This window comes from Furipterus horrens, unplaced genomic scaffold (assembly GCF_987537825.1).
Source record: "Furipterus horrens unplaced genomic scaffold, mFurHor1.1.pri manual_scaffold_1, whole genome shotgun sequence".
NCBI classification, from domain to species: domain Eukaryota; kingdom Metazoa; phylum Chordata; class Mammalia; order Chiroptera; family Furipteridae; genus Furipterus; species Furipterus horrens.
In genome coordinates, this window is record NW_028327171.1 from 164,625,168 (window position 1) to 164,645,970 (window position 20,803).

A 20,803-nucleotide genomic window follows, 5' to 3' on the forward strand; every position below is an offset into this window, starting at 1 on the left:
AAATGTAAATGGCATTAAATGGACATCCAGAGCAGAGAGTTACTGTACCAGACTTAGGACCAAAAACTACCGTCACCAAGTAGATTCTTTAAAAAGAGACAATTCAGGTTACATTTTAAATAGTCCATGTTGTTCAAATGAAATAAACTATGAACAAGAAAACAGATTTTAATGTCCTATTTCTCTCTGAATTAAACATCCTTGATCCACTACATCACTCTTGATCATCTTCCACAAGAAATTGATAAATTTGTAGGGAAGCATCTCATCCCTGATGAAGAATGCATCCAAATCAACATAACTCTTAAGAACTATCTTACCCAAGACATCTCTTTTATTCTGAGTGGTAAAAAGATAAGTGTTGGGAAGGGGGATTTTAACTAAAATTAGTCTTTTCTGAAATGTGAATTCATATTATTTTAAATGAAGCAGTCATTAGGAAAGGAATTTAAGGGCTTTCAAAAGCAAATGCCAAAGATTTAATTTAATATAAATTTATTAGAAAATAAACAGTTTAACTCCCTACATGGCAATAAAATTCCCTATCAGTATCAGTTTTTAAATAGTTTCTTATATTTATTTCATAAGGAGAAAATTAAAATATAAAATAAATACTCTAGAGACATCCTACAGAGCTGTTAGACACACAGGCTTGCTAGTCAAACAGATCCGAAACTTGAATACTAACTGTTCCTTTCAAAGTGTGGTCCTTGGGCAAGTTACTCCATCTCTCTGAGTCTCAAATTCATTATCTCTAAAATGGGTATTACATATACCCCACAAACTAGCTATTGGATTAGATAAGATTATATATATGTATAGTGCTTACTATATGCCCTCAACGAACCAGGCTTTAGTGAATTATCTATCATTTTCTAAATTTTCCCATTCAAATCCAACTCCTACCTAGCTCCAACTTGTTTTAAACGAACATATTAACTATTAAACATTTAAATAAGAAAGGTAAGAATCTAAAAGGAATAGAATGAACTCTTATGTCTTCTCTAATCTGACACAACCAATTCTGAAATGGTTAAACATGAAACTCTGTTGTCTAAGCTTTCAATCTATACGTTAGAAAGGGGGGAGGGGATGAGCCTTTTCTGATAGTTTTGCTGCATATTCATTCCTTCCCCAATGAATCTGTATCACATTATTTGGTCCTCTGCAATTGTGGAAACACACACACACACACACACACACACACACACACACACACTTACTTCTGCAAAAACTGGGAAAGCCAAAACTAAGAAGAAAAATCCTGAAGGAGATGAAGTTATTACTTAAGCCTATGCTAAAAGGATAAAATTTAAGGTGATTTCAATTTATATAGTCAATCTTATATTTGCTGAACTTGCCAAATCCCTATGACATCTCTTTTCAGTAACTTACATACAATTTCAAGCTCTCAGGAAAACCTGAACACACTTACCCAGCAATAGGATGAACTACGATGGATCGTGGGTTATTTAAATTCTGGACTATTTCGCGTCTGGATTTATCAGCTAGCCTCATGACACTGACGGTCCTATAAGAAAGGTCTGTCCAATAGAGATTCTTTGAAATCCAGTCAAAAGTCACACTTTCAACACTTTCCACTCTGTTAGCTGTGAGAATTTCTCTTCCTGTAAGTATGGACATGGTTTAAATTGAGCATGTTTTATAATAAGACATACATTTTCCTACTACTGCATATTTAAATTTTGTGTCAGAATTAGAGCATGTTTCAGTAACATCCGAAATATTTTTTTTAACTGTAAACTACTGAGCAACAATATGAGACGAACCTATAATCTATCCATTCCCAAAGGTTTGATCTCAAAGAATAGATATGATTTTGATAAAAACAGAATCAGGAGTGGCACGGCCTTGATTTACTCCCTTGCTCAAGGAAAAAAATCTCATTGCAGAACATCTGAAGGAGAGATACCTGAGTTCACATGCTCACAAACACCACCCACAGACAGCTCTGATAAACTGACGCTGCCAGGTACAACTGGGGGATATCTCGGAGCTATGACTGCCCAGCCCTCTCATCATCAGTATTTCATAGCCACAAAGTTGCCAAGTTTGGAAAAGACCAGCAAAGATACCAGAAAGGAACTCAGAACTAGGTACAAGAGAAAGAAGACCATTTTCCTCTTTGTGAAATATTTATGCCTTTTCCCTTCTTTTTTCTTTCCTCACCAAAGAAAATCTGAATTAAGGTAAACAATCACACCTCTTTCTTTCAAATCAGGAAAAACAATCCTTGTGCTTTTCCATTCATTTATTCAGAAAATTGTACAAAGAAAATTCTAGCAGAGTAGATACTTAGAAAACAGAGTGTTACTAATAGCAGTACTAATAATAGCTTATATTGGCCCATATACTATTTACAGATGAGGAAACTGAGTCATAGAGAAGTGAAGCTTCTTGAAAGAAGTGTGGACATTCCCTTCAAGGTGGTTATAATGAATTGGGAGAAAGAGGGAGAGGCAATTAACCTGAGAAGCAAAAACAGAACAGTAATGGGGGCTGTGATGCAAATATGCCAGGATGGTGGGAGAGCAGTCTCTGAATGGAGCATATGGCAAGGTGGGGTGTGGAGACATTTCCCAAAGGGCAGGGTAAATTGCGGGCTGATGGAAAGCAAATACTTGGAGTGGGGTGGGGGGAGAGATTGATTGCCAACTTCACATGATCCAAAGCATAGCTGGAGATTAATGAGTTAATAAGAGAGGCTAAAAGAGGGGGGGAAGTTTAGAACCATCACATTTCTGGGGGGAATGGGGAGAGGGTGGAAAAAGGTGAAGTGGTCATGTTCCTGAGGAAGGAAGTCTGTGAGAAATGGGATAAAGTTGTCCATTTAGACATGGTTTTGAGACATTTGTGGGGTGTCCAGGTGAGATATCCTAAAGGCAGTTGACATTATGAGTCTGAACCTCAGAAAGGTTGGGCAGAGATTTTTATCAGCACCTGCAAGGAGAAGCCTCCCTGGACCTTCCCCTCATTCCCCAGATTAGGAGCATTTGCAAAAACAAACAAAAATTCATTATAGTTATATAGAAAACTAAGCAAATGAAGCTGGGACAATTACTAACTACAGAAAAAGAAATTGTTCAAGAAATATGATCATTGAATACTATTTGACATAGCAGTGAACAACATTAAAATTTACATCGTATTGATAATATAAATAGCCCTGGCTGGTATGGCTCAGTGGATTGAATGCTGGCCTGGGAACCAAAGAGTTGTTGGTGCGATTCCCAATCAGGGCACATGGAGGCAACCACACATCAATGTTTCTCTCTCTTTCTACATCTCTTCCCCTCTCTAAGAATAAATAAAGAAAATCTTTAAAATATACATGTAGAAATAGCTACTAGAAAATTACAATCTAGCTTTTTAAGGAGACTGAGAAGAATGTAAGAGAACTAAACCTTCATCTATAACAAGGAAGGAAATGTCTAAAATGACAAATCAAGACATAGTAGTATATAAACAAAGTATTAATATTTAGAAACATGGAGGCAAATAATAAAAGTGCTAAAAGATTGGCAAGTGTTTACCTATGAAGAGCAAGTTTGGGTTGGGGGAAGGGTGGAACAGGGTAATATGGTTTTTCATTGATAACAGCTATAAAAATAGCTAATATTTACTGAATATTTATTATTTTCCAGACACTGTTCTAGGTATTTACATGTATTCGTCTAAAATTCTCTGAATAACCTCATAAGCTATGTAGTATCTAAATTATTATTTCTATTATACAGATTCAGGAAACTGAGGTATAAAGAAATTAAATACATTCAAGATTAAGTAGCTAGAAAATGCAAGAAGCCAGGATTCAAAACTCAGCTGTGTAGCTTCTGAGCTGGCCCTCTCAGGCTCTATGTTATATTGGGTACCTTTTTTTTTTTTTTCAAACTGCAGGCTTATAAAATTAAAGTACTGGATCATGCCATCATCACATAAAGGACCCAACAGTAAAGTGTGACTGAATATGATTTATCTTTTGGTGATAATTATGAAGGTTTTAGTAAAACTCTGATTAATTAAAAACTTGTAGTAAATCTATATTTGTATATGATTCATGTATTTTTTTAAAATTATTATTTTTCCAAGCCCAGCATTTAGATAGCTCTGCATCTCATTGGATCAAAATGGCTGCTTGCATATGAGGAACAGCCTCTAGTCAATTAACCCATTAACAGCTTTCATACACTTGATACTCCTTTATGGAGTGTCAGCTTCTTTTATGTTCATATTTGTCATTGTTAAAATGCACTATGAGCCCTGGCTGGTGTGGCTCAGCAGACTGAGTACCAGCCTGGGAACTGAAGGGTTGCAGGTTCCATTCCCAGTCAGGGCACAGGCCTGGGTGTGGGCCAGGTCTCCAACTGGGGGCATGTGACAGGCAACCAATTGATGTATCTCTCATGCACTGATGTTTCTCTCCCTTTCAGGCTTCCTTCCCCCATCTCTAAAAATAAATAAAATCTTTTTTAAAAAATGCACCATCATTTATAATTGTGAGAATAAAAGTACTCATTTAAACTTAATTCATAAGAAAAGCAATATATTCCTTCTCCTGAACTAAAAGTATTTAGTAAAGAATCTTGCTTAAGAATTGAATGCAAAAGTTTTTCTAAGGAAATTACATTTATTAGCATTATTATTCAAAACAAAACAGGCAGAATATTTTAAGACCCTTTCTCACCTGTGCCATCAATCTTTTGTTTATAAATCATGTCTACTGATGTATCTGAAAAAAAGAGAGCTTTCTCCTGGGCATCAAAATCAATTCCAACAAAGAAAGAAGGATTTCCTGTCACCGGAACAATGACATCTTCCTGGGTAGAAATGGTGACTGGGATCCCACGAACAGCCACTTCAGATGAAAAGATCAGGAACTGCTTTACAGCTATAGGAAGAAGGACACTGTTCAGTCAGCCAAAGCATGGTTCTTGGCCTCTCTAAATGCCACAGAAATTACTTATACATACATAAAGCACATTTTATAATTCTAAAATAAACATAAAAAATAAACCTGTAGAGAACATAGACGGAAATAATGAAAGGGAGGAAAAAAGGTAAGCAGCGATAAGGCAATACAGGTATAACAATCTTCTGAGAAATTTATTGTTCATTTATTTATATAAAAGATGGTATCCATGTTTAATCTCTAAAGTAGTATTAACTGAACTTATAGTAATTTCATCAAAATTCTAGAGTGAGATTGACTTTTGTATAGAGAACTCTACCTCACTTTTTGAAGTATTAAGATGAGTAAAAAGAAGAATTAATAGCAGCAAGGTAAATTATTTAGAAAGAAATAAAGGAGGGAAAGAAGGGAAGGGAGGAGAAAATAGGAAAGAAGAAATAATGTTTAAAATCAAAGGAGAAAATGACAGTATGTCAGGAAATCAGAGAAAAATGAAGCATATTTATCTGAGATACAGAAAAAAATACAGAAGGAGCTTAAAAACAAAATTATTAGACAATAATAGAAACACATGGTTTTTTAAATGGGGGTGATTTTTATCTGAATCTGGGATTGCCTACAAAGTTACCAAACTTGTATGAATTAGGATAAGAAAACTTACATACTAAATCAGAAGCAGCACCATCTGGGGAGCAAGAATTTATCAAAAGCATAACAAAGAGGGATGTCAAAGTGAAAATAAAAGAAATAAATGTAGGAATGTATTTCATCAGCAGCTGAAGCAGAGGCAAAGGCCCAACTATGAGTAGATGTATAGGTAACCAAAGGAGAGAAGAAAGGAAGTCTAAAGTAGAATGAAACCCAGAGTACAGAAGCAGATATAAAGGGACCATTTTAGCCTTGGCTGATGTAGCTCGGTGGATTGGGTGCTGGTCTGTGAACCAAAAGGTGGCCAGTTCAACTCCCAGTCAGAGCACATGCTTGAGTTGTGGGCCAGGTCCCCAGTTGGGGACGCATGAGAGGCAACCACACATTGATGTTTCTCTCCTTTTTTTCCCTCCTCCCTCCTCCCTTCCGCTATCTCTAAAAATAAATTTTAAAATCATTTCTAAAAAATAAAGAGAAAATTTTAACTGAAAAGAGAAAAACTAGATGAGGAAATGAGCCACCCCAATAAAGCCAGGTGGGATCAAGATGTGATTATCTGACCCAAAGTGGCACAAGCGGCAGCATAGGAGAGGTGAACAAAAGTGATGGGGAAGTGTTTCCCATGAAGGTTAAGGCTAACATCTAAAGTGGAAAAGGTACGCAGAATAGAAAAAGAACTCCAAATGAAACCCTATGAAATTTCAAAAGCCTCGTTAAAAAGGCAGACAAAGATTTCAGGAGGGAGCCAAAGGGGAAAGGGGATCCCAGGAAACCTTAGCTGTGGACTTAAAGGCAAGTACAAGAGACAGAAATTTACTTCTTTAAACACAGCTCTGTGTATAGGGGAGTGGTACCTACTGAGGAAGATGTCCTGTGGGCTACTGAAAAGTGAAAAAGTATGACTAGGAGCTGGCACAGTTCAAGAGCAGCAGATACCCTTGTGCTGTCTTCCAGAAAAACAGTCCCAGACCAATTTCTTACCAACACAGTGGTGGCCATCTACATCCAGGTTGAAGCCAAATGTGCACTTGCAGCGGTAACCCAAGCCACCATTATCTGTTCTGTGGCTAAGGACACACACCTGTTCACAGCCTCCATTGTTATGTCCACATGGATTGCTAGCTGGAGGAAAAACATGCACAGGGGAAATTCTCAATTAGAAATGTGTAATTATTCCAGACACATGGAGCCACTTTTGAGCCCTGTAGGTGAAATAGAGTAATGCATTTAAAGTTCGGAGACATCACTACAGGTTGCTATTATATACACCCACCTCTAAAAATGCTCTGGCCCTCTCAAGTTCATCACCTCTCTCCCAATTACTCTCACACTGGTGGTGGCAAAAATGAAAAGGCAAGATTCCTGCAAATGGATAATTTGGGGTGTTCTTTTTCTCAATAATTGTGTCTGCTAGCCTCAGTGATTAGAAAATAACTGACCCACCCTGGTTGATGTGGCTCAGTGGGTTGAGTGTCAGCCTGAGAACCGAAAGGTCTCTGGTTCGATTCCCAGTCAGGGCACCTGCCTGAGTTGCAGGCCAGGTCCGCAGATGGGGACAGGCAAGAGGCAACCACACACTGATGTTTCTCTCCCTCTCTTTCTCCCTCCCTTCTCCTCTCTCTAAAGATACATAAAACAAATCTTTAAAAAAGAAAGAAAGAAAAATAATAACTGCCCCCCCACAAAAACCATTAAGTGCTAATTTACCATTCATAAGATATAAATATTACTCACTGGATGTTTACGGTTAGTAAACCAACTTACAATCAACTTACAATGACTCTAAGAGATGTTTAGTAATACCTCAATCCTACAGAGAGGAAGCCAAATCTCTAAAGATAAAACAACTTGCCCAAAATTATTCAGTGGCCAACCAGCTATTCTAAATTCAGATCTGACCCCAAAACCCTACAGGACAGCAACACAAACCTATTTATACCTCCAAAAACCCATTTCAAAACACAGTGACCTCTGAAAGTTCACTGTACACAATGTTGCCACAACTAAAAAATGTTACATGTGCTTTTGAAACTGTGCTCTTGGCCTTTGACTTATTCTTTAAAATAACATCTCAGGTGGATTGATTTGGAGAAACAATAGCCAGACTTCATTCTGAAGTAAATAACAGAAATAATTTGGATGATAAAACTTGGTAATTTTTTAATCAAGGGCTCATAAACTGACTAATCCAAATAGAGATTTCCACAACCTTTTCAAATACACTATATATTTTCATATAAAGTAAGTGTTTTCCCAGGTGACTACACTGAAGGATATTCATCTGAATGTTTCCGTTCTAGTGGATAGTTTATTTTAAAGTTAGCCTAAATATAGTTTTCCTCCATCAGCCAGATGAGATCAAAATGTGATTATCCAACTCAAAGTGGCAAGAGTGGCAGATTAGGGGAGATCTGAGACCCATCACTTAATACAAGAGTTTTAAAGTGAAATCTGTCATTCTCTGAATGACTGTTCACTAATATTAAGCTTTCTACCATCATAGTCTACTTTTTCATATTTCTTTTCTTCACCACACAAAGCAAATACAGAAAAGAGCCATATATAGTCCAGATAGTCATGTCAATTTAAAATACACTTCTGGCCAAGATGGAGGCCTAGACAGACATGCTGCATCTCCCTCCACAACTAAGAAAGAATACAACTACCTCAAAACTAGAAACAACCAGAAGTTCCAGAAAATCAAACTACATGGAAGTCCAGCAAACAAAGATATTAAGAAGAAATACTCATCCAGACAGGTAGGAGGGGCGGAACCAGGGTGGAGAGAATGCGGTATGGTGGCGGCGGCAGCAGCAGCAGAGGCAGGCTGGCATAAAGTGCAGTCACATATTTTAAAAAGTTGGGAGGAAATCCTGTGGAGCGCTCCCAACACCAGACTAGACCACGCAGCTCACAGTACCAGTGCCAGGGAAAACAAAGCCTCATTACTTTTAACTGTGAAAACCAGTGGGGGTTGGGGCGGAGGAAGAAACTGCTGGCCTCTCAGCAGAATCCACTTGTTTAAAGGGTCCCCATGGTCCTAAAACATCCACAGACCCACCCACTCTGAGAACAATGGCCAGGCAACAGCTAGAGAGGTGCCAGTCCCATATGGAAGTGGGAGAAGTACCTGGAAAAGGAGCGAGTGCTGAGCAGGTGTCATTGTTCCCTCTTGGACCCCTCCCCCAAACACAGTGCCACAATGTGGTAAAATGGGCCGCCCTCTACTGACACATATCTAAGGCTCCACCCCTTACAACATAACAGGAGCGACAGCTGTACCTAAGACACACAGGCAAACAAACACAGGAACCTGTCAAGATGAAGAGACAGAGAAGTATGGCCCAAAAGGGGGAACGGATCAAGGTTCCAGTGGGAGAACTAAGCGACAAGGAGATAGCCAACCTAACAAACAAGGAGATAGCCAACCTAACAGATGAAGAGTTCCAAACACTGGTGATAAAGATGCTCACAGCCTTGACAGATATGCTTAAGTACAGCAAATGCATAAGGGAAGAACTAAAGGCTATGCTAAATGAAACAAAGGAAAATCCACACAAAACCAGTGGTGAAGGGAAGGAAACTGTGGTTCAAATCAATGGTTTGGAACATAAGAAAGAAATAGTCAACCAGTACAGAATGAGGAAACAAGAATTGAAAAAAATGAGGAGAAGCTTAGGAACCTCTGGGAACACTTTAAACATGTCAACATCCAAACCATAGGAGTGCCAGAAGAAGAAGAGGAAGAGCAAGAAATTGAAAGCTTATGTGAGAAAATAATGAAGGAAAACTCCCCAAATATGGCAAAGGAAATAGACATACAAGTCCAGGAAGCACAGAGTCCCAAACAAGCTAGACCCAGAAAGGACCCCATCAAGACACATCATAATTAAAATGCCAAAGGTTAAAGATAAAGAGAGAATCTTAAAAGCAGCAAAAGAAAAGCAGAGAGTTACCAACAAAGGGGTGCCTATAAGACTCAGCTTATTTCTCAAAAGAAACTTTGCAGGCAAGAAGGGATTGGCAAGAAGTATTCAAGGTGATGAAAAGCAAGGACTTGCAACCAAGATTACTCTATCCAGCAAAGCTATCATTTAGAATGGAAGGGCAGATAAAATGCTTCCCAGACAAGGTAAAGCTAAAGGAGTTCATCCTCACCAAGCTATTACATGAAATGTCAAAGAGACTTACTTAAGAAAAAGCAGATCAAAATTATGAACATAATAATGGCAACAAACTAACAACTATCAACAACTGAATCTAAAAATTAAAAACAAAACTCAACTAAGCAAACCAGAATAGGAAAAGAATCATAGGTATGGGGATCATTTGGAGGGTTATCAGCTGGGAGGGGGGTGAGGGAGAAATGGGGAAATGGTGCAGGGACTAGGAAGCATAATTGATTGGTACAAAATAGACAGGGGGAAGTTAAGAATAACACGGGAAAGGGTGAAGCCAAAAACTTATATGCACGACCCATGGACATGAACTAAGGGGGCTGATATTGCTGGAGGGGAGGGGGGTACTGGGTGGAGGGGAGCAAAGGGGAAAAAAATTGGGACTACTGTAACAACATAATCAATAAAATACACTTTAAAAAAAAAGACTCAGAAAATAAAATAAAATAAAACCATAAAAGACAAATAAAACTTACTATAAACTAAGACTAAGCATTGTATAAATAAAAGTATTTCTTTTTTTTTTTAAATAAGTAACCAGCCAGAGTTACCAACCCCAATTTGCTTATGATAGCGCTAATCCAAACCAAAGAACAAGTGTCCTACATGTACAACAGAGAGAAGAATAAAATGGCCCTGAAAGTACCTAAAATGAGCACTTATCATCATCGGCAGCCATCCATCTCGAGAGACGATGGTGTAGCTTCTTAAGAGCTGAAGCTACAGAGCCTGGGCAGGGTGATATGGAGGGTCTGCTGTTGCCCATGCAGCAGACCCCCCCTCTCTTCGCAGCTGAAGGATCCAAGGGAAAGACGGAGTCAATACAGCTTGGCTTCAGGTGCGCCGCAGGAGTTGCCGGTGTTGACTGCAACGTCAAACCGCCTTAGGGACTCCGGCTCCGGATTTTCTGTCGGGGTTTACTCCCTTAGCCTTTCCCCTGAAGAGGTATGCCGCAAGGCAGCGGAGGTTTTTTGGAATCAGAGTTTTCCTTCTCTGATGTGCCCTGACTGGAAGATCGAACCAGCGACACTTAGCTCGCAGGCCGACGCTCAATCCACTGAGCCAAACCAGCCAGGGTTAAAAAATGAGCACTTAGGCATGTCATTATTTTCCTCAGGGCCTCAGTGTCCTCAATTGTGATACTAGAGGATTGAATTACAAGATATCTCCCAGTAGAATGAAGATATTTTGGTTCAGTTTCTTTCCTGGTATATCCCCAGTATCTAGACAGGATCTGGCACATTGCAGATGACAATAAATGTTAAATTAATCTCTAAATTCCCTTTGGATTTAACTCTGAAATATGTCAATTTCTCCAGAATGTTCTAGATTTGCAAAGCCAATTTCAGAAGATTTAACTTTCTAGATAACCCTTCATGTATTGGAGAATGTCACCCAAGTCTTGTGAGAGGCCTCATCATTCACTTTCATAGCTTTGAGAAAACCTTTCTGCCCAGGCTAGTACCAAACATGATTTCTATTGTTGTGGACTTACCATTGGGCTGCCTGAGGGAATGGTACACAGTCACTCCAAAGGGCCTCAGGGAAGAGTGGTAGTACACTTGTGGGTTAGTCTCTGTGAACTTGTTTGCCTTCAGGACAGCCATCTTGGTCCAATCGGAAAAGAACACACTGTCTTCAAACAAGCTTATCCCAAAGGGATGAGGAATGAGTGAGCCTCCATGAAGCACTGTCTTCCTGTTACAAAAGATATATGGCATATAGTTTTTTGTTTGTTTTGCTTTGTTTTGCTTAAAGGTGGAGTTAGTGCAAGCACAAAAAGCTAAAGAATTTCTTGTTACAAATATGGAATTTATAGATGAAATACATTTTAAAACACAGGTATATTTCCATGTACATTTGATAGAACGGTTTTTATGTCTTTTGATAAAGACCCTTGAAACTTAATTTCCAGCCCCAAACCTAGCTTGTTATATTTTTTTTTAAGAAATTACCATTTTCTGACCTGCTCATCATTGTTTTAACAATGCCTTACATATGAAAGGGCTAAGATGTGACATGTCATTTTGAAATCCATAGGTGTAAGAGTGTAACAAGGAATTGGAAGTCTGGGGCAGGATGCCTTCAACATGAACGTCCCACCGGACCACTGACTCTTCTCAGCAGTTAGGGCACAGCACAGTGAGCAGTATAGAGTTCACACGCAGCAAACACACCGACCTGGCCCTCATGTCACTCTAGTGAGAGCAAAATGCAGTGCTGTGCCACTTCTATGACTCTGCTTGATGAAACTGTCAGCTGATCTGCTGGTAGTAGAGACACAGCGAGCCCAGAGCTACTTAAATGGGAAGAAAACAGAAGTGAAAGGTGCCAAGCAAGGGTAAGAAATCAGTGCCTGTCATAACTACATCCACATACATGATAACTCAGTTAGGCCATATTTTAAAAGTGAAGTGGAAAATGCCTCATGAGGAAAAACTCATTCCCTTTTTTCTTTTGGCATAATAGGAAGCCTTCTAAGAAGTCTCAGCAGCCCCTGAAAATTGAAAAGCACAACAGAACTCTAATAAAAGACAAAGATACCAATGCTGGGAACACAATACGAGAAAAAAGAAAACTAAGAAACCCAAGGTGACAACTTAGCGCACACTCTGAAACAGGTAATAATGGCATGGCGCATTCAATTGAAGAATAGTTTTCTATTTCAGTTAGCAAATTCCAGAACTCTGAATGCCACCTGCTGGCAAAGCAAGAGGCAATGACTTTATGATTTCAGCTATATTCATGAGATTTACTATCTCTTTGATGTTTCTTCACAGCCAGCAAACCTCTCAAATCTTTCTGAAACTATTATTTTTTATCTTTTATGTTTTAGTTTAACCTCAGCATTACCACATTTGGACTATATAATATATATAAACCCTATGAAAAAGAAAAATTAGGATATTTTTCAATCATTTTTATATGACTTATCAGATTAACTAATTTTTTTCATTAAGTTAATTCATATTCTCACTATAGGAAACAGTTTAAGTGATAAGAAATGATACCTTTAGCATTTTATTTAACCAACTAAAGACTGTTCTGCCCTGGCTGGTGTGGCTCAGTGGATTGAGCACCGGCCTGTGAACCAAAGGGTTGCTGATTTGATTCCCAGTCAGGGCACATGCCTACGTTGCAGGCCAGGTCCCCGGTTGGGGGCGCATGAGAGTCAACCACACATTGATGTTTTTCTCCCTCTCTTTCTCCCTCCCTTCCCCTCTCTCTAAAAATAAATAAATTAAATGAAAAGAAAAAAACTCTTCTAAGAATATAAAATCCAGTGGCAAACTCTAATACTATCCTTACAAAATAGATAAAGGAAAAAAACAAAACTATGATATTCCTTTCATTGATAGACAATAAAATCAAGTCATTTGGAAAATATAACTGGCCAGTTTATTTGCTGAATGCAGAGAGTAATTTTTCTTGGTCAAAATTTTAAGAGCATTTTTGAAAATATCAAAACGAAAGGACCTAAAATAGTTATTTAACTAAGTTATAGTTAGCTCTAATCACACTAAGAAGATGAAGAAAAAATATGCCATATTCCATGTTCAAATATTCTGTTTATCTATCTTTGAAGTATATCAGGTAAAAATATCAGTCAGAATTTCTCTTTGAAATCTGAAATATATATAAAGGCAGAGTAAAATCCAATTAATTTCCACAAGAAAATGTTAAATAAATAATAAAACATTTATTTATTGAGGGAAAGTTAGAAAGCTAAAAGACAAAGTTATTTTTAGAAACAAACCATAAGGGACCCAGAGTATAATGTGCCTAGGTATAGATGGACTCAGGAATTAGTGAAAATCATGTCTTTATCTGAAAGAGGGGTTGGGAAGAGAAATCAAAGAACAAATCTTCCAGATAATATTTAATGACTGTTACTATGAAACACATGAAAAGTTAACAAAACTCAGAGCAGGTCACCATGCAAATGTCAATGCAAAGGTCATTCAAGCTAATAATGTCAACTAAAAAAAATTTTTTTAATTCTGGTCCTTTGATATCCCTCTCCATAAATTTTATGTACGTTCCCCAAACTCATAAAATGATTTAAAAAAAAAAAATTCTTACCTTTGAGTTCCATCATAAGTTACAGTCTCAATGTAATCAAACCGGGAGTCAACCCAGTAAACACGCTTTGATATGATATCCAGAGTTATCCCACCAGGCCATCCGAGCTTGGTTTTTACCAAATCTTTACGTTTAGTACCATCCATGAAAGCCCTTTCCACGGTAGGTCCCCCAGAAAGGCTCTCCAAATCTGAGAAAAATAAATAGCTATAAAAGAAAAACAAAAGATGAAAGAGGTAGTTATGTTACAAGTTTACCTGGAAATATTTGTTTTAATTTTGTCTGGATCAATGGAAATTTCCTCTACTTGATTAGAGAGCTATGGGGATATAAAATAACAGAGCAATTAAAAAGTATTAAAAATCAAAGACTAAGAAGGCCAATCAGGAGCGGCAACCACACCAAATAGCAACTATTAAAATGCACTAATAAATAAATAAACAAATGAATGAATGAATGAATGAATGAATGAATGAACAAGTAAAATGTGCTAATAAGGCAGCTTAAAAATCTATATCCACCTCATACCCCCGCACCTTGGCTCTTTCACATTTCTTTTAACGTTTTAAAATTGCTCTGTTGAGGCATTTCCCTCCTTAGTCCCCCATTCTAAGGCATAGTCTAGAGAATATATGTTCAGGGAAGGACAGCTGATATCATGAAATAGAAATGAATCACCTTTCACCAACACTTTAATAGCCTAAAGTTCATTCAAAGGTCCTAAGACTCAACTGGGAAAACCTAAGAGAAAGATAAGTTTCCAATAACCATTTTCAAATGTGGAGATCAGGAAAATTTGAATGTACACCAGGAGAAAAGTAAGCATTCTCAATCTTGCTGGACTGATTTACAATGAACAACATAGAATGCAGTATTAACACTGACATCTCAACCCTAGTCTGTAACAAAAAATAAAACACTAAAAGGGATAGTTTCGATCTTCCTCAATTTACAGCTAATTCATGCTAGAGTGATCTTAATAATAGTGAAACAAAAGTAATGTTTAGTTGTTAACAATATTATTAGACTGAGTCAGAGCATGGAGTCCAACCTCTAAGCCAGGAGAATATGGCAAACACTAAGAATAAAATCATACCCCAAAACATCACATATTTTTCTTGTATGTCAGTAAGTGTGTTTGGATTACATGTCCTCAATAGAGGTTATATTTAGCCAACTCATTTAAAGCTTCTATGAACAGAAACATGAGTTCTAGAGCACAGAGCCTAAAAGAAATCAGAATTAACCTTTGATTAATCCAATAGATGTTTTATGTGTAGGGAAAGAGATAAAACTCCAGAAATACTGGAATTAGTATGTTCTCACATCACTTACCCAACAGTTGGATCCAGAGCAATTCCTCTAGGATGCCCCAAGTTTTCAGTTATAAGGACAACCCGGTGGCTTCCATCCAAATTGGCCATATCTATGCGGTTGACCTTAGTCTCCACCACATAAAGTTTATTATTAACCCAGTCTACAGCCAGATTCTCTGGATCATCAATAGCAACACTGAGAACTTCTTGGATATCTAAACCATTAATGCCAACTGAGAAAACCTGAAAGAAAAACCCAAAGAACTTGTATGAATGACTCATGAACATGAACTAAGGGGGGAGGAAGACAGAGATTGCTGGAGGGCAGGGAGGTACCAGGGAGGGGGGCAAAAGGGAAAATATGGGGATAACTGTAATAGAATAATCAATAAAATATACTTAAAAAAATAAAAATCCAAATTATTATACTTCTTAAAAATTTTATGAAACTTGACTGAATTAGAATTTTATTAACAGTACAAAAAAATGTAAGAGGCCAAAATAAAATTCAATAATTCTTTTGGAATCTCTAAAATTTGTTTTAAAAACTTGTCATTACTCAAAGTTGAAGTTAAAACCATCAGACTTTCCAAATAAGACAATATAATGCAAAATTGGCTGTTAGACAAAATAATGTCAATATTTGTTACCCAATCCTCAATTATGATTCCATTTAGAAGATGCAGGTAAAATCTGATTTTTATCATAAGGGAAAGCAGAGTACTTTTTACATTTTAAATGATCAAGTTCCAAAAATTACTACCAAATATCTATCCAGTTTTGAAAGAATGTCTACTATTTCTTTTAATTAGGCTTTTGGACTCCATTTCGAATAAAATTAAAAGTTGCTCAAGGCTAATCCATATAATAGACTGCTTTGTTTAATAGGTCCCATGTAATAGTATAGCATGGAAAAGGTGCTGATTAACATAAAATATCTCAAGGGCCTTTTTTGTTAGAAAACAAAGAAACTTTCCCCTTTACTCCCCCCAAAGTGAAAAGCTATCAACACTTTGTGCTTGGGGTTCTATCAGCTCCCAAGCTACCCTCCTGAAATTTCTATTTACCTTATCTAGCACGGTGTCAGTCCAAAAGACTCTTTGTAGGTGATAGTGAAAATCCACACCCACCGCCACTCCACGATTTTGAGACTCTACCAGGACCTCAAAGGATCTTCCATGAATATCACCAATTAGCAAATCTCGACCATCAGAGAAGATAACAGAGGCCTCACCAGCTAAATGTGAAAATGGAAGGCATTATTACTCCTCCAAATGAAGAAAGATGATGAAGTAACTTACAACTGATATGTTTTTCTGCCTTTTCAATATGTTCTTCTACATTTTATTTTAAAATTAAGTTCTGAGGCAGACATACAGGTATCATTATATCTCTTTTACAGATGAGCAAACTGAGGCACAAAGATGCTTAATGAAGTGTCCAAAGTCACTGTAAATTAGGAACAGAGTCTGCCAAGAATTCAAGTGTCCTGACTGCTGCTAATCCAATGCACTTTCAATGACACTGAATCCTTGATGAAATCAGTTACTTTATCTCAGTTGCAACTTTAGATTGGGTAAAACTCAGAATTCATTTTAAAGATTACTGGGAAATCACTCTGTGAAAAACATGGCAATGGTGGATCCATATCTGCTATACCTGTATACTCAATAGCATGCAAAATGAACAGTTATTCATCACAGACCTTTTTGCAGTAACAATGGAAAACAAAACAAAACAAAAACTCATAGACACAGACAACAGTATGGTGGTTACTAGAGAGAAGATGGGCGGGGTAGTAAAGGTAAAGGGAGTCAAATATATGGTAAGGTAAGATGACTTGGGGTTGGGAGATTGGCACACAATACAATATGCAGATCATGCATCAAAGAAATGTACACTTGAAACCTACAATTTTATTAACCAATGTCACCTCAATAAATTTTATTTTAAAATGCTTTCAGCTTTAAAAAATGCTTTCTGCTTAAAGAAAAGAAATGATATAATACAAACTAGCCAGGGGGAAGTTAAGAATGATATAGGAAAGGGTGAAGCCAAAGAACGTATATGCATGACCCATGGACATGAACTAAGGCGGGTGGTATTGCTGAAGAGAAGTGGGGTACTGGGCAGAGGGGAGCAAAGGGGGAAAACATTGAAACTACTGTAACAACATAATCAATAAAATATACTTAAAAATGATATAAAAGTCCATCAGCAAGGAACTAGTTAAATAAATTATGTACATCCTAATTATGTCACTACTAGAATGAGGAAGAGCTATCCGCCTTGGTACAAAAGCTCTTAAAAATGTATTATGCACGTTGGCAAGATGCAGAATTTTGTGTGTAACTTTCTATTATATATGTAAAAATAGGGTTAAATATCAGTATTTCTAAATTCTTACTTATGCATTTAACAATCTCTACAATTGAAATACACAGTGATCATCCATGGGAGAGTGTAAATGGAAATGGACAAAGGGGAACAGATGGAGAAGAAATTTTATTATTTACTTTAATTACTTCTTGTAATTTAAAATTTTTAAATATATGAATATATTATTTATTCAAAAATCATTTTAATTCTTAAAAATCAGCTGACCTAAAAATTCATAAACAAAGCAGGTATCTCTACACAAAATCAGCTAGAAAATGGGCTATTCATCAATCATGTGAGCAGATAAGTTTCAGAAGATCACCAAAGGCACTTCAAAATCCAGTAAGGGAAAGAAAACTGGAAAAAGGAGTAAAGTTGAAGTCTTTTTACCCAGAAATCCACATTGACAAAAATGCTTTGGGGGAGCCATCTTTTCTAACAGATTTTCCCCATAACTTTTCTCTACTATAATACTCTTAGATTGATTCTAATAGAACACCCATGAAGAGGGCATTCTCACAAATTGTAATCCAAATTTAGTAAGTCCATTTTGAACCACACCTAGATTTTGCATAAACAATACCAAAATTATTTCTACAGATACCTGTCACCTACACTGTGGTAGGTAAACTAATTAAAAGATAAATGCTCAAGTAGGTGAAATGTAGGCATAAAATGTATTGCATGATTAAATGTGGTAGTTGACATAATAGCCCAAGCCCAAAGTGAACAAGCAACCAATAAAAAAAAAACTATTACTAATGATCATCACTATTTATTGTGTTAGGTCCCTAATCAAAGTGTGAAATTCATGTTGACTCATTCTTCCAGCAGCAGGTACCATTCCTGATTTGTGATAATTAATCCTGCCATCTGCATAAATGCTGGTAGTTCTTTTGTCATCTGCTATGCAAGGAGGATGTCAATCATAAATTTACTGCTTAGAGATACAAGTGTCCTTAATTTTACTCACAAGAAGTATTGGCTTTGCAATGCCGCTCATGCTCCAAGATGTACCCTTCTGCACAATGGCACCGGTGATGACCAATTCGATCTTCACACATCTGGTCACAAACTCCCCACACCTGGCAATCATCAAAATCTGCCACATGGAAAAATAAAGATTTGCAATCAGGTTTACCAACATTTCTTGATTACTCACTGAAAAAAAAAAATCTTTGACAAGATATACAAGAATATGGTGATGCCCCTGTCTAAATAAATACCCTCTAAAGGAAGCACAAACTCTAGGCATACAATAAAAGGTAAGCATTCAAAACAGACATCTTCCTAGTAGGGAAAACCTGAGAGCATTTAAACACATTTTTAAAAATCTACACAAACGATAACTTGACAGAAGATGCACAATGCTGCTTGGATTCATAACCCTGTGGTATTGCATTTCATTTCTTAATGTTGGTTTATAAAATATCTGAATTTTGATGTAAAATGCCTCCCTTTATACCATATGATATCACCTAATACAGGAAACTAAAGAACAGCATAAACAAATAAGCTAAATAGAAAAAGGAGCAGAATAACAGTAATTAGGGGGCGGGGGGAGGGAGAGAAGGGGGATAAGTAAGGGAAGGGTTTAGTCAAAGAACATATATAAATGACTCATGGACATGGACAACGGGGAGGGATATGATTGTGGGAGAAGGGCTGGGCTGGGTAGGGGGGAACAATGGGAAAACAAAATGGGACAACTGTAACTGAAAAACCAAAAAATAAAATAGAAAAAAGAAAAAAATCTGTGTTTTCCAATATGGTAGCCACTAGCCCTCTGTGGCTTCTTAGATTTATATTTAGATTAGCTAAAATGAACTATAAGTAATAATTCAATTTCTCAGTCATCCTATGACATTTCAAGTGCTCAGTAGCCACAGATGATTAGTGTTACCATACTGGAGAGCACAGATATAGAACATTTCCATCTTTGCAGAAAGTTCTATTGAAAACTGCTACTTCAGAATAAATAACACTTGCCTTATAACCAGCCCCTCAATAAGACACAAATCTGTGACTGCAATAAACTATTTGGAAAGGTCTATTTACCCAGCTGCCTTTCTTCTCATGTGAAAAACAAATCATAACCAAAATTAAATTAAAATGTAAAATACCTTCTCTTCTGCTTTAATTATTAACTCATTACTCATTCATTTAATAAGTATTTATTGCATGTCCGTGCCATACAGTCCAGAGTTCTACTGTGTAAAAAAGTGACCTATAAATAATACGATATAGAGGTAGAGAACAGCACAAGATATAAGGAGTCTCTCTCTAAAAACTGTAAACCTTAAAGCATACAGAAATTGTCCTATCCTCGGTAAACTGGTGTCAAATAAATATTTCATTTGATCCTTCATGTTCACATCCATTCTTCACCCTGCTCTTTTCCCTGGAAGATGACCTCCACGACCTATACCAACATGGTTCCTGTGCCCTCAGGCCTCAGAAATTCTCCAGTAAGTCAGAACTCCTGAAACTGCTGTACGCTCAGGTCTAGGATCCTCCAGATTTCTAGAATCTACTTATATTTGCAGCAAACGTCAGAGTTCTGAATTGGATTCAACCACACCTGCTGGATGGCCCAGCATCTCGTGACTCCTTAACAAGAAAGCTCAAGAAAGTCATGAGAATAAACTCATGGTTTTAGTTTTCCCAAATATAAGAGTGTGGGCCAGCATCTTTTTCTTTCCAAGGATTGTAGCTAAAAACAAAAATGAATAAAAATAAAAAAACTGATCCAGTTTGGGCACAATAAGATAAGAGGACATGTGAGTGTCAATAAAAAGCCCACTTTGATCTGTCTTCTCTGTCCCTCACCTCAGCCCTGAGAAAATAGCACCTGAGGCTTCGCCTGAGTAGGAATAAAAGTACAGGACATTCACCGTCAAACTTCCAGAACACCATGACCTCATTTTTAATGCAAAACCAAGGAGACTGTGTTTAAGGGTCTGGAATCACCTGGGAGCAGGAAATCAGAAGAAAACCAAATGTAGAAAAGTCATAACTAGAAATCTGTTGGTGCTAATGCCCCTCCTATCACCTGGGCTACAAGTACTTTAAAGGTTGGAGTAAGTGTATAAAATCATGTCACCTTTAGTCACTGAATAAAACTATACTCTCCATTTAGAGAAAAATAAAGGCTTGTTAATATCCATAGTCAAGTAAACTGAAGACAAGAAAGTAGACTAGAATATTTCCATGAGAACAGGCCAGGTAGTAGAAACTAAATATATAAAACACTAGAACACTGCTTTATA

General features: G+C 37.2%; 1 protein-coding gene across 1 annotated transcript in view; it reads right to left on the reverse strand.

Moving 5' to 3' along the window:
- The window catches only part of LRP2 (LDL receptor related protein 2), a 195,331-nt gene that overhangs the window by 118,836 nt on the left and 55,692 nt on the right, over nt 1–20,803 (reverse strand). Inside the window, exons 10-17 of the mRNA XM_090287742.1 lie at nt 18,508–18,636; nt 16,223–16,392; nt 15,175–15,398; nt 13,840–14,046; nt 11,252–11,454; nt 6,560–6,700; nt 4,706–4,909; nt 1,436–1,628 (exon numbers count right to left, since the gene is read on the reverse strand). Coding sequence (XP_090143868.1) covers nt 1,436–1,628; nt 4,706–4,909; nt 6,560–6,700; nt 11,252–11,454; nt 13,840–14,046; nt 15,175–15,398; nt 16,223–16,392; nt 18,508–18,636 — 1,471 coding nt within the window. The remainder of the gene's footprint in view (nt 1–1,435; nt 1,629–4,705; nt 4,910–6,559; nt 6,701–11,251; nt 11,455–13,839; nt 14,047–15,174; nt 15,399–16,222; nt 16,393–18,507; nt 18,637–20,803) is intronic.